The sequence below is a fragment of the Excalfactoria chinensis genome, chromosome 5 (genome assembly GCF_039878825.1).
Source record: "Excalfactoria chinensis isolate bCotChi1 chromosome 5, bCotChi1.hap2, whole genome shotgun sequence".
Taxonomy (NCBI): Eukaryota; Metazoa; Chordata; class Aves; order Galliformes; family Phasianidae; genus Excalfactoria; species Excalfactoria chinensis.
The window spans coordinates 36571509-36585669 of record NC_092829.1 but is presented as its reverse complement, the minus strand read 5'-3'; the positions used below and the strand labels follow the sequence as shown (position 1 = coordinate 36585669).

Here is a 14161-nt window from a genome sequence, read left to right as displayed (position 1 = left end):
ACAATACTTAAGCTGCTGCTGTATCACAAGAACAAGCTTGTTACCTAATTATATGCCTTCCTTGTAGCTTTAATTATATCCATGTTAATTTAAGTTCACTAAATACTCCATTTCCCTTTTTGTTTTTTGTAAGCTTTGTTATAGATCTGTTTTGGGTTTTTTTGTTTGTTTTTCTTATGTCTATCAAATGCAACATGCTAAGAGTTAACTCCTTGTGATATCTTCTATTAGAAAAATCTCCACACTCTTCTGGCTAACCCCTGTGAAGGATTATTTAAGCACTCAGGTGTCAGCAAAATAAAATTATTCTTACCTCAGCTGCAGACTCAACTGAGAAGCTGATAGTTATCACTGTAACAGGATCTGAGGGAATATTTCATGCACTGAAGATTATTTACATACAGAAGCTGGTGTTTTCATGTTAAATTTATTCCAATGAAATCTTGAGAATGTATCAGGATGCACAGTGAGAAAAGTCATAGCTGACTGATATTTTAATACAAATACGTGTATTCTCTGTCAAGTGCAATTAGCTGAAAATACAGAATCTCTGTCCTTCACAATTTCCTTATGTATAAAAGGAATACACAAACAAAAACTGAAGGTGTGATTGCAAGATGGGTGCTTAGCAGGTGTTTTTGTGAAAGGAAGCAAAGTAGGATGAAGTGAGAATGCAAGTAACTTTGCTTGTTGAACTGTTCACATTGGAAATGAAAAGTTAAGTTACTGAATATTTTTCAACCCCTAAAGTCTTTGAAAAACTGCATTCGTTTTTGTATGTGCAGCTAAGACTGATTATAGAGGTTTCTGTTTTCTCAGATGCTGCTTTTGACTAGTGATTTTTGCATGTTTTTTCATAAACTGTTTACTACCCCTCTAACAAACATCCCACTTATTATAAAGCAGGTTAAATATGTTTCCCTCCATTAAATTTATCTAAACTGTTTCCAGTTTATCTTCATTCACCCCTTGTCTTTAAATTCTCAGGTTCAGCTTCTGCCCCTAGTACCCCTTCAGTCTTCAGACAGTTGTTTTTTTCTTAGTTTGTTTTTAAAATGAGACTTTATCTTAAACACAGTACAGTTTCACTTTTGCAGCTGGGACTGAGGGGAAAAGACTTGACATTCAAGGGAACTGAAGATGGAATGTGCTGGCTGTGTTGTTCAGTGAAATACTGGATTAGACCAAGTATTCTTCAGCTGACTCTCCTTCATACTTTTATGTGAAGTTTTCAGTGTTTTTATTTATTTTCTTTGCTTACCAGGTTTTAGGAGAAAGGAGTTTCGTGGAAAGCTTGCTATAGCTATCACTGCCAATTTTATAAACAGAAATACAACTGCAGAAGCCAAAGTAGAAGAAATTAGTGGTGTTGCTTTCATCTTCAATCAGAAGTTCTTCCAAGACCTTAAAGAGGAAACAGGTGGAGAATATTCTTATTAGCATCAAATTGAATACATTTCCTTAAAAAACAAATCATAAAATGCTGATGATGTCATAATCTTGCCAAGGGAAGTTATGTACATTTATGATGTGGTGGGATTTTCTTTTTAGCTTAGGTGTTGCCATACTGTTATTTGTTTTAGTGTTTAAATTTTTCTCAACTATTTAAAAAAACAAAAAGCTGGGTTCAACACCTTGAGAGGAGCTTTTTCAAGTGCCCAAAGATTTCCCTTGAGGCATGGTTTGTTTTGTTTGTGTCTGTTCACATACTGAATGGCTCAAACTCTGTGTAAAAGGTGTTGCCCTTCTATCTAGGAGGGGTTTGTTCTTCTTTTTGATGTGCAGATCTGATGAAGTGCCATAAATATTTGAAGATAAACTGGTAAATGCATCTGTATGAAAAGATACTTCCAAGGGATGCAACTATTCTGAAACAATTCCCCTCTTACAGCTAATTTATTATTAATATTGCTATTGTAACATCATCAAAACTCACGGTTAGACCCAAAGCCAGAGGTCTAGCAACCTAAAAAGCATATTGTTTCCTTTATTCCTCTTTCTCTCACCCCCCAGAAGATTCATCATAGAATCGTAGAATGGCTTGAGTTGGAAGGTACCTCAAAGATCGCCTGGTTCCAAACCCTCTTCTGTGGGCAGGGTTGCCAACCACTGAATCAGACATTAGATCAGACTGTCCAGAGCCCCATCCAACCTGGCCTCATGCACCTCCAGGAACAGGGCATGCGCATCCACTCTGGGTGACCTGTTCCAGCATCTCACCATTCTCTCAGTGGAAAAACTTCCCCCAACTTCTGATCCAAATCTCCCCCCTTTTTAGTTTAAAACTGTTCCCTCTTGTCCTATCAAAGGTCCCATTAATAAGGCTGTAATTAACTGGCTTTTCCTTAGTAGAATGCCAAATATCTTTGAATTATGTGGTGACTCTTGTTGGGTAAGGCCAATCTCCTTGGGAAAGCGAATGTGTTCCAAGAAGAAACTTGTAGGTCTAACAGTAGTATTTTTAGTAAATGACAGAAAATGCCTTGTACTTTGTAACAAGTGTATTCTCTTTCAGGAATTGACCTGGAGAATATTGTTTACTACAAAGATAGCACACATTATTTTGTGATGACAGCAAAAAAACAGAGTCTTCTGGACAAAGGAGTGATTATAAATGTATGTAAAAAATCTTGGTAAAGCTTTACTTCATTTATTTGTCACATAATAAGTGTGAACGTCTGCACAAATGTTACTCCATGTTATAGAAGGTGTTTATAGACTTGCTAGGTCACCTGATTAAAGCTCAGATCACTTAGATCTTACTCTGTTTACTGGTTGTATTTTTTGGTGGTGGCTTTTCCCCGTTAGCACAAAGTTCCTATAGAGAGCTGAAAATGATGCTTACTCAATTTCTCAGTTTCGGGACTGGCTGAAATGCGATTTTCCTTCAGCTTGGAAGTGCCTGGTAATGTCATCAACCCAAAAAATAAGAACCTCTTTTAAGTTTAATTAGCTTTATCAGACAAGCAAGGAAATGTTATGATCTACCCAACATTAAGTTGCAAATTCTCCAAAGTTGATGAAACCTGCTGGAACAAATGCGTACACACGAAGGCCTGAGCTTTCAAAAATACTTGGGAATTTCTGAGGCCTTTTGAAAAACAGTATTTTCCTTCTATTTATTTTTTTTGGTCTCTAAAAGAAGGAGTTTTTTTTTCTTTGTTTCTAGAAATTATTCTAGCACTACTTATGGCACTATTTAAAGTTCTCTTCCCAGAAATGCAGGAGTAGGCAACTTTTCTTGTGAAGTAAGACAGTGCCAAAATTATAATTTCCCTTAGGAAGTGCCTATAGGGAGCTGTCAGAAGACTTCTTTCTGGTGGGACCACTTAACTCAATACTACGATTTCCAGCCTTTTTGGAGGATGCAGCCAGAGTGGTAGAGGTGAAGGAAGGGTGGTTGCCTCTGAGGTGATGGGACAGTGGTGGGTGGCCCCTGAAGCTAAGAGGCTGATGTCTGCAGATGGGTGGGGTGTGGCATTTAAGGAAGAGGAGCTGTGGCTGTGGAGTAGCAGTCATCTTCCTGAGTCTCTCACATCTGAGCAGAGAGAGCAGTCTGCTGAAAGACAGCTAGGCTCGTAGCCATTCTGTAGCATCATCCTGGTGATTAGGGGGTCTCATCTGTGATTAAACTGTAAATAGAAACTGCCTTATTAATAATCTTTGGCTTTAAATAGAGTGACCTGTAAAAGGAATGTCCTTTACCATGCTAGCTGGAAAAACAGACAAAAAAAAAAGAAAAAAAATCCAAAAAAAACCCCACCAAAACAAACCAACAAACAAAAAAAGCAAAAAAAAAAAAAAGAAAAAAAGAAAAAACAACACAAAAAAAGCAAAATCAACCCAAGACAAGTTGAGAGTGGCATGTTAACATCGTTGTTCTGTAGTTATTTCTGCTCCCATTTGTTTTTTTGTGTGGGGTGCACTCAAAGGACAAAGAGCTGGAGTGATGGTGATCGCATCTTTTGATAGAATGGAAGCTATGAAGAAAGCACATAGCTAAGGAGCTGGGAGGCTCCATAATCTGTTATTGCAAATCAACCTGCTTTTCAGTATTGGCATGGTGTTCCTGTTTGTGGTAGCAGAGGAAACCTATACTTTTCAGAGGTTGTGATAAATTTCCCTTGGTTCTTTATGCCAGGAGGTGTATATTCCACTCTTATGCCACGAGACATCAAGGCTCCATTTCAGAGAGGATAGAGTATGTAATCCTTCACCCTTCTCTCTTGCAGGACTATATTGATACCGAATTACTGCTCAGTGGGGAGAATGTGAACCAGAGCAATTTGCTGTCCTACGCTCGAGAAGCTGCTGACTTTGCGACCAACTATCAGCTGCCTTCCTTGGATTTTGCAATTAATCACTATGGGCAGCCAGATGTAGCGATGTTTGATTTTACCTCTATGTATGCATCTGAGAATGCTGCGCTGGTGAGAGAAAGGCACAGACATCAGCTTCTGGTTGCACTTGTTGGAGATAGCTTACTTGAGGTATACCTAGGCTTATATTTGAAATAGTTTTTAATCCAGCCATTTTATTTGCCTTCTCAAACAGTCCCTGCATTCTCTTCCATGTCCTGAAACAAATGTACCTTCTTTGTTTTATTCTCTCTCTCTCTTTTTTCTTTTTTTTTTTTTTAATGCCATAGTTTATGTCATAACTAATGCTTGGCTGGTAGTCCCTGTCTGGGATTCTGTTTTGCTTTATGCATGTTGTATTTCTGTCTGAAAACTGTGAGCTGTGTGTCCTCGGCTTAGGTGCATGGCACAACTCTCCTGACTTCGCTCAGAGGGAAAAACTTCATCCAAATTTTATTACAGTCTCTTTGCTTCAATATGTTGGTTTTTTTTTTCTTAAGTGGAAACCGTGTGTTGCAGCTAATGGATACGTTTGTTTATTATTATTATTTTTAACCAGACTGACAGCCTGAAGTGTTTGAGAATGTCCAAATGAAAACCAGGAGAGGAAAGAATAAAAAGGCATAATTCCCACCCCCGTGCTCTGCCCTGACATATTTCTTTAACAAAAAAAAGAAAACAAAACTTGGCTAATTCTTGACTACTCAGTGTTTTTTTTTTTCCCAGTCCTTGCTTCTTGAGATTAAGTCAGTTTTTCAATGTACAAGTTACCAAAAAAAAAAAAAAAAAAAAAAAAAGCACAGTCTTCTTCATTATCTGAGACTTACAGAAACCTCTAAAAACTGTAGGAACTGGCTGTGTTGTATTTTAACTCTTTCCAGGCTGCTTTGCTAAGACAGTATGAAACCTTAAGCTCCAAATTCACATCACAATTTAGTACGTAAGTTCTGTACTAAAACCTGACGAAATACAAAGAGTTGAAATGTAAATGTTTCTTACAGCCTTTCTGGCCAATGGGTACTGGCTGCGCAAGGGGCTTCTTAGCTGCTTTTGATACTGCTTGGATGGTGCGAAGCTGGGCTCAAGGAAAACCCCCGCTAGAAATCCTTGCTGAACGGTGAGCTCTGCTTTTGTCTTTTTCATTTTCAGAGTGTTTTAAGGAGTTGCTGTGTTGGTTGAAGGCAGTGGAAGACAAAACGCCATCTGGATAAAAATTTTGTTTTTCTGCAATGGCATTCAATTGAAATTATTCATTCTTTTAGGTTATTGAACAGTTTACAATGGCAGTAGGCTGTTGCTTTACAGGCTTCTGTACATTGATTCAGAGATCCAGCAGCATGCATGGCATGAGTCTAAATCACTAATTTAAATTACAAATGACTAGATTTAAGTGTAATCTTTGAGTGGGAAAAATCTTATGTTATCTTTAGACCTGTAGTTTAACAACTACAGGTTGCCCAGATAAGTTGCGGATGCCTCACTCCTGGAGGTGTTCAAGGCCAGACTGGATGGAGCCCTGGGCAGCCTGATCTTGTGGATGGTAACCCTGCCCGTGTCAGGGGTGTTGGAGCTCAGTTATCTTGAAGGTCCTTTCCAACCTAAACCATCCTATGATTCTATGAACTTGTAATAGAAGTAACACTCCAAGCATCTCAGAAGCTGTGTTTTGTGTTTGTTGTTGCGCTGATTTTGTGGGGGTTTTTTTGTTTTTTGTTTTTTTTTTTTTAATTTCAGTAACAAAAAAGATGTTCATTACTGAAACAACTGTAAAAAAATACTTCAAAGCCAGCAGCTTTCATTATTAGTATCTGTGATTTTAACTTTGCATTTTGGCTTAGTAGGTCGACTGTCCTCTCTATTTAGACTGATACATGTGTGCAAAGATGAATTCCTGTACTGCTGAATCATAAGCTTCTTTGTGTAATGACTTCTTGATCAGAGCAAAAACCTGTTGTTAACTGCACCAGTAATCCTGGTGTGGCAACAGTCTGATGGCTGAAGTTGCTGACTTTGGTGCTGACAGCAGCTCCCTTGCTCTCCTGCAGCTGTCCACGCTCTTTTAGGGGCAGATGGGCTTTAGAAATAGTCATGGTTGTGGTAATGCAAGTAGGAGCATAACAAACTACAGCGCTTTGAGGATTTTTAAGATAGAAGCGTGTGTGATGACTCAAACACTTCATAGTCCCCAGTGGAAAATTGAACAGCATAATAAAAAAGACTGGTGGTTATAGGAATACGGAATGACGGGGTTTTGTGCTGTTATGTGGTGAAGAAGTTACTCCTTGGGTGGAGGTTAAAGCAAAACCAGATGACTGTATGATGTAATCTTCTTTTTTTTTTAAGTTCATCTTCTTGCTCTCTTCCTGCCTCAGGAAAATATGGGCATAGGTTCTAAGAGTCTGCCTTTTTGTTGACCTTTTTCTGTCTGGCATCCTTTTCCTGCTGACAGGGGGGTAAGAAGTAGGATGGATGCATTATGCATTTAGTGTATAACAGTTGTCCTGGCAGAATCAAAATAAAGGTACAGGTAGCTACAAAAAAATATATATAAATAAAAATAAAAAAAATATATTGCTTATAATGTATTAATTATATATTTTGCATCTTTTTTTTCTTTGTAAGGGAGAGTATTTATCGACTCTTGCCTCAGACTACCCCTGAAAATATTAACAAGAATTTTGACCAGTATACCATTGACCCAGGAACGAGGTACCCGAACTTGAACTCAAGCTGTGTTCGACCTCACCAGGTCAGTACTTAAAAGACTTGCTTGTGAAATCACAGGTGTTTGTTATTTTTGTGGGATTTCTTTTGTCCATGGGCCACAAATAGTACATAAAATCTTCAGGAGTCTCCATAGCCTAGATCCAGCTGTTGATAAAGTTAACCTAGAAGGAAAAAAAAAAAAAAAAAAGTTTTTGCCTTTCAAGTAATTCTAACATCTTACAAATGATTTGAACTTGTAGGTGAGACAATTATATGTTACCAATGAGTTACAGCAATGTTCTCTTGAAAGAGCAAGCTCCATTAGAAGATCAGTGAATCTCTCAAGACAAGGTATGTGGTATCTCATGTTTGTAGTGAAATACTGAAGCTTTCTGAACATACAAAAAATGACTGAAATATTTGCTCTTTGTTAACTGTAGAGTCAGACATTCGACCTAACAAACTCTTGACCTGGTGTCAGAAACAGACAGAAGGGTACCGTAATGTTAACATCACAGACCTGACTACCTCCTGGAAAAGCGGCCTTGCACTGTGTGCAATTATCCATCGCTTCAGACCTGACCTCATGTAAGTGACATCTGTAGATTTTAGGCATAGGAAATATCAAGTATTCACCAAAGTATAGCGTAAGAGCAGCCAAAATACTGATAGCCTACAGTTCCTTTTTGTTGTTTGTTTTTGCAAGGAGGTGTATACCATAGCCTGGTTTTGAGGGAGTAGGGTTGTTTTTGTTTTGCCTTTTGTTTTTTTTTTTTCCCTTGCATGTCCTTGCATGCCACTTAAAATGAAATACAAATGCTTTCAAAGAGCTAGGAAGGCTTTGAACCTTATGACTTGTGATTATGCTCATGGGATTCACACGGTTATTTAAAATGAAAGTTGTAGTGCTTGGAGAATGTGAGAGTTGTATTCCCATGTCCCTGGAGACAGGTTTTTAGGTTATATTTAAAACCACAGTTGTAATGGTACTGTCGGGAGTTAGAAAGGTACTCGGTTCAGCCTTAAGTGAGCTATCCCCTGCCTGCTGTAGTGGTTACCATGACAGTCAAGGCAAACCCTGGGCTATGGAGGTGGTGTGGGAGATGGCAGTCTTGCACAGTTCTTCATCCAATGTCCTGGCATGTGGGCTGTTCAGCAAGGACTGGCCCTTTAAAATTATCTACTCTGTTCTAGGAATATAATGTATGCCAGCATCTCCATTTTTACTGTGTTTCTGGGGTCCTCACCCTGCAAGGCTGGGCTTCTTATACATGAATATTTTAAAAGGTTTCTCAGTTAGAGACAAGAGGGTTGGTGTGTAATGGGCAGGAATGGTCTCTGCTGGCAGGGGATCACAGGGCCTGCTTGTTGACATTTATGTTGGGGTGACTCTTCTGCCCTCTCCCAAGTCTCCAAAATGCAGTGGCACCTTTTTCCTACCTTTCCACACAGATTAGTCACCCACAGACTTAGGAGTCATGAGTGTGTTACTTTCAGCCACTCTTTATTGTGCATAAATGAAAGAAATCACTGAGTTGGTTTTTTTATGTGGTGTGATAATTTGGAAGAAAAAAAATAAATAGGAACGATGTCCAGGGTACTTGCTTGTGTAGCTTTATCAGAGGAAGAACTAACACTGCACATTCTAAGAAAAAGGTTGTGGAGCGAGCGTGGCAGATGATTATGGATGGTTTTGTTGCCACAGGAGACAGTAGAAAGCAAAGTCATCATTGCTGTATGTGGAAAGTATATTTCTTAAGCACTGCTGTCTAGAAAGTTGTATGATTCATGAGCTAACTGTAAGTCGTGCTGTTTGTTCACATATTTAGATCTTGTTGGCTTCTGTTAAATGCGGCTGTTTACACGGCTAGATAGGAGCTGAACAGGCCAGTGAGGCGGCTGCCTGTAGGCTGCAGGCAGGGCTGGGGCAGAGGGCTGTGTGCACTCCCTGCCTCCAGAAATGGATGTTGAGAAGAGAAAAATTCTTTTGGGTTCAAAAGCTCACGTTCCTTATGAGGAGAAAGAAGCTGCCCTGCCTGGAGCTTTATAACTTATTCTTGTTTATTTTAATAATGAATTTTGGAAGTTGTTCAAAGGAAATGGAGTCTTAGTATAAATCTTACAGAAAATGTATTAAAGAATGGTAATGCAGTTCCAAATGTGTGATGTACTTATTCAGTGCACTAATAAATCCAGTTATGACATGAGCAGGAGCTCCTCATTCAAACTGTGCGTGTAACACCATAAAGAGAAATGCAATGCATCTGCATGTGTGCATGCACACATGTAACATGTTTGTTTCCTAAAATACTCACCTCATTACTCCTTGTGGTTTTGATTAGGGTTAGCATTAGGATTCACACGGTGAAATACCCATGCCTTCTCTCACGTTCTTGTCTTGCACCTCTCTGATTTACAAGGGAATCCTCTTGTGTTTCCAGGGGGTACAGAGAGCAAACTGCTACTGATGCCTGTACATTCTCTCCCACAGAGACTTTGATGCACTGAACGAAGAGGACATTGTCAAAAACAACCAACTGGCATTTGATGTTGCTGAGCGGGAATTTGGGATCCCCCCTTTGACCACAGGGAAGGAGGTTGGATCAGCTGAGGAGCCTGACAAGCTCAGCATGGTCATGTACCTCTCCAAGTTTTATGAGCTGTTCAGGGGCACACCTCTGAGGACAGTAGGTAAGCTGAATCTAAACTGTTCTTCATTCTTCCAGGTTTGGGAAGAGGGAGCACTTCATCTATGCTGCTCACAAGCACTGCTTCTGAGCCAGCAGCCATTTCCCAGCTGAGCCATTCTGGCACACAGTCATGTCTGCAATCATTACTTCGTGCTTAGAAAAGGAAAGGGGGAAGAACACGATGGGACACCAAGGTTTTGCAGGTCCTTGGTGGTTTTGGAGAACAGAAGCTGTTGGATAACTGCAGCTTGAAATCATTAAGTTTGTGTATAAGGTCATTAAGAATCATTCTCTGTTAAGGGTGACTGCCTATGTTGTGTCTGTTCCTTGATTTTTCTCTTCATTTGTTAATAATTTACCCACATATTGTATGCATTTGTTTTTATTAGCCTGAGTTTCTCATATGTAATTCTTATTACTATTCAGCTGAAATGTAATGGCTTTGGCAAATTATTATTTTTTTTTTAATTTGCATAAGTATACTTCAGTCTTTTTTCTTTTTCTTTTTCTTTTTTTTTAAGCAGATGCCGGGGATAAGCAAAATGGAGAAAGTAATGAACTCTGTTCAGCAAAATCATCAAACTTCATCTTTAACAATTACATCAACTTAACTTTACCAAGGAAGCGAGTGCCAAAGGTAAACTGTGAAGGATGGTTTGCTCTATAAATCTTTGTCTTGTAAAGGCAGAAAATTAACTTCTGTGCTCATAAATAAGGGTGAAGATTTGTGTGCATACTAAAGAAGTGAAATAAGATTTTGACAAAAAATAACACACATGAACACGAAATCATTACAACGTCTGTAATGATAAAACTGAAGCGTTGTCACTGTCAAATGGCTGAAGCGTTAATAAACCCAGTTAAGCATTCTCTGTAATGCAGATATTCTAATCCTGGTGAGAATTTTTGCATACTCCAGGAGATTTCATATTCGTTCTCCATGTCAATCTTCTTCAGTGTAGATAAGAGGTAGGGGAGGAGGATGTGTTTTGATTTGGATTTGATGTGTTCCTAAGTTGTGGTTATCACTTAAGATGTTGGAGTTCTTGGCTGCGTTACCTGCACTGTCTCTTATGTTTTTCTTTTTAGAAAATTTCCTAGAGGTATTTTGAAGAAGTTTGGTGCAGCGCTACATGCCATGTTTTATAGTTTTATTGTTTTCTTTTGTTCTTGTTTTGCGGTGGTTTTGGTTTTGTTTTGTTTTCTTGTGATGGGGAAGTCTGAGATTTTGATAGGCGTGACTATTACTCTCTTTAAAGAAAAATAGTACGGTAGTTTTATATTCCTAGGTTTGAATATATATCCATACTCTTATATATTTGTTCAAATAATGACTGATATATAAGAAGTCTTAGAAGCTTTTCTGAATAGTTGGTGGGTTCTGTTTATGTTGTGCGGGTGATCCCTTCATACCCCTCTAGATATTAAAGCTTGTAAGGGTGACGAACAGTAGACAGTTTAACTACCATGACCCTGAGATAGTGATCTGTTCAGACATACCCATGTACTTTTCTCTCTTACTAATGAAAACTTACTGACATGCCCTGTTTGTGTCCCTGTATGAAACACATCAGTGCCCATACATGTTGCAATTAAAGACTACAGTGCTTTGAAGAGGTATGGGGACCTAAGTTAATACTGTCTGACATAGGATTGTGTGCAGTGGGAGTATTACCTTTGTATTTCTGAATGGATTATGACTTCAAAAGCTTTAAATTAGAAGTTACTGTAATGAAATTATTCCATAATAAACTGTTTCACCCTCCACTTATTCATTAACTTGGTCTTCTGCTGAAGGGAGACCTTGAGGAGGGGTTTTGCTTTCACAGCCAAACGTAACTTCATTTTAAATGGGGAGTGTCCGCCAAATCTGGCTTGAAGGCAGTCTTGCTGAAATTAACCAGTGCTAGTTAGACAGCAGTGTGTGCTCCTCCACCAGAATGAGTTCAAGTTGTGTTTTCTGAAATATGGCTTTATGCAAAACTGCTCCAAGTTTTGAGTTTCCTGGGCTAGACAGAATTTAAGTTGCTTTTTTGTTTGTTTGTTTGTTTTCACAGACCTCCTTAATACTTAACTTCATTGTTTCCTTTACGGCCTATGCAGTATTTGCCATGTTTTGCCTGCAGAAGTACAATTTTTCTACTCTTTTGAGCGTGGTGTCCTTACTATAAATTCAGGTGTATGTATATTAACTACATGCCCCAATGTTCTTAATATGTTTCCTTTTACATTTGTTGCTATCTCACCTTCTTAGTTGTGGTAGAGATGTGGATTGGTTTTGTTTTGTTTTGTTCTTCCTGGTTGCCTGAAAAACTACTTCAGAATTTCCAGATATTTCCTAGAGTTACTTACGTCTCTCAAGTTTTCCATCCACAAACATATTTTCAAAACCCGTGGATGGTCAGCTGCCCAGTAAGCTCATATATCCTTGTTAGGAAATAACTTTTCCCTGACATCCGCACATAGACAAAACAAAGTGGCATTTTTTCCCATCTAACTAAGCACTTGAGAAAGTAAACAGGCAAAATAAACATTCCATTTTCTTGTGGGTGACATCTTTAGAAGAAAAAGGGTTTTTTTAATGTGGTTTTTGTTGTTGTTGTTTGTGGTTGTTTTTTTTTCTTTGCTTGGTTGGTTTGTTGTTGGGTTTTTTGTGTTGTTTTTTTGTTGTTGTTGTTTTGTTTTGTTTTTTGTTTTTTTTTCTGACCTCAATGTTATTATTTTTCTCTGAGTTATTTGCAGAAGTAAATAGTAGTAGTGGGGAAACCTTTCCATTACTGAGGCTTACAGCCCTCTGACTAACTTCTCATCATGAAACATGCCTTCTGTCTAACAGGAGGTGAGTTTCTTGGCACAACATGAAAGTATTAGGTGATTTGCTTGATGGGCCCCTTCAGTTTCACACCACAAGGGCTTGTTTGAACAGAGAAGGGGAAATAATATTTAGCAGATCAGCTTGAGGAGTGAGACTATCAGGAGCTTTATGTGAGGCTTTACAGTCTTGTTATGGATGGCACATGAAATTTAACAAGAAATACACTGCTCAGGCTGGGAAAGAAATTTGCAAAGGCTGGAACAGTGTGGAGCTACCTGGCTGAGAAGTGGGACTTCTTGGAGAGTAACTGCTTGAGTTAGAGTTTGGCTGTGTCTTCAGTTTTGTGGCTCTTTCCCCTCTGCAAAGTAGTGTTGAGCATTATACAGGTATGAAAAAAGGAGAACACTGATGTGTCACAAAATCAGAAACCATCTGGAGCACCATGATATCTCTTTCTGAGCTCTGTACCATCCAGTTTGACCTTTTATTTGGCTAGACAGGATCTTTATGTGGGTGTAACTGGTGAGAGACCAGGAGGTACCTGGTGCTGACATGACTGTTGCTGTCCTGGCAGTCTAGTTGGGCTAGACTGAGTAGTGTTTCCCATTTCTCTTCCTGTGTCAAGAGAGCTCAAAAGGAACTCAAGATTTCCTATACTTCAGACTAAGAAATGAATTGAGGTGTTTACACAGCGAAGAGCGCAATCTTTCTTGGAGTTTTGTCAGGCGATTAAATTGCTTTGTTTTTCACTTCTTTGTAAATACATTAACAAAAGTCCTTTATGTGGATTCTGAAAGGCAACATCTTGTTTGCTTCATTCACTTAGGCAAACTCTGCTTTTATGTGGTGTAGATTATTATGCAGAATACGTTGTTGTTTGCTCTTGCTTGGTAGACTAATGATTCTAAGTATTGTAAAACTGGATTACTGAAAGCTGGTGCTCGAAAGACAAAGTACCAAAGTGTATGGAGTAATCAAAATATTGTCATTTGATTCCTTTGGTGTTTGCCCAGAAGTTGTTTGGGATTACTTTTATTCACTCCATAATGACATATATATATGCTGTTTTTATAATAAAGAAAGACTGTATTCTTTGATCCATCTCTTTATTCTCTTTTTCTGTCTCCAAATTGGATGAGCAGTCTCTGAGTTACAGTGTGGGCAAACACAAATAAATGGAATATAGTTCATTGTTCATAAACTAGAGCCAAGCACAATGTTTACAAGGAGAAAAAAAAAAAAAAAAAATCTCCATAACCACTCTGGATAAATTTTGTCAGCTCTTTAAGGATGAATTCAATAAGAAATGATGCAATGTTTGCTAATCATTTTGCAAATTTGGGCAAACTGGAGCATGAAATACTGTTTGTGTCATCTCCACTAAAATAACTGAGTACATGCATGGCTTGAGAACAAAATAGGCAGTTTGGTTGCTTAAGTGCTACTGTGTAAGTCCATCATGGGAAAGGATGGTTATATCTGCAACATGATATATATGCAACATGAATGCATGTCCTGCATATGAAAATCTAGGCTGAAAGAGATGGGGATCTGTAGTGGAAGAGTTTGCGCTGTTCATCTGGAAACCAGTG

The 14161-nt window shown here is 38.6% G+C and overlaps 1 protein-coding gene across 2 annotated transcripts in view; it reads left to right on the top strand.

Annotated features, from left to right (window-relative positions):
- The window catches only part of MICAL2 (microtubule associated monooxygenase, calponin and LIM domain containing 2), a 141963-nt gene that overhangs the window by 70177 nt on the left and 57625 nt on the right, over positions 1 to 14161 (top strand). For both annotated transcript variants that reach the window (XM_072338690.1, XM_072338691.1), the window contains 9 exons: positions 1265 to 1420; positions 2516 to 2616; positions 4233 to 4490; positions 5360 to 5475; positions 6981 to 7107; positions 7325 to 7415; positions 7505 to 7652; positions 9556 to 9755; positions 10279 to 10391. In XM_072338690.1, coding sequence (XP_072194791.1) covers positions 1265 to 1420; positions 2516 to 2616; positions 4233 to 4490; positions 5360 to 5475; positions 6981 to 7107; positions 7325 to 7415; positions 7505 to 7652; positions 9556 to 9755; positions 10279 to 10391 — 1310 coding nt within the window. The remainder of the gene's footprint in view (positions 1 to 1264; positions 1421 to 2515; positions 2617 to 4232; positions 4491 to 5359; positions 5476 to 6980; positions 7108 to 7324; positions 7416 to 7504; positions 7653 to 9555; positions 9756 to 10278; positions 10392 to 14161) is intronic.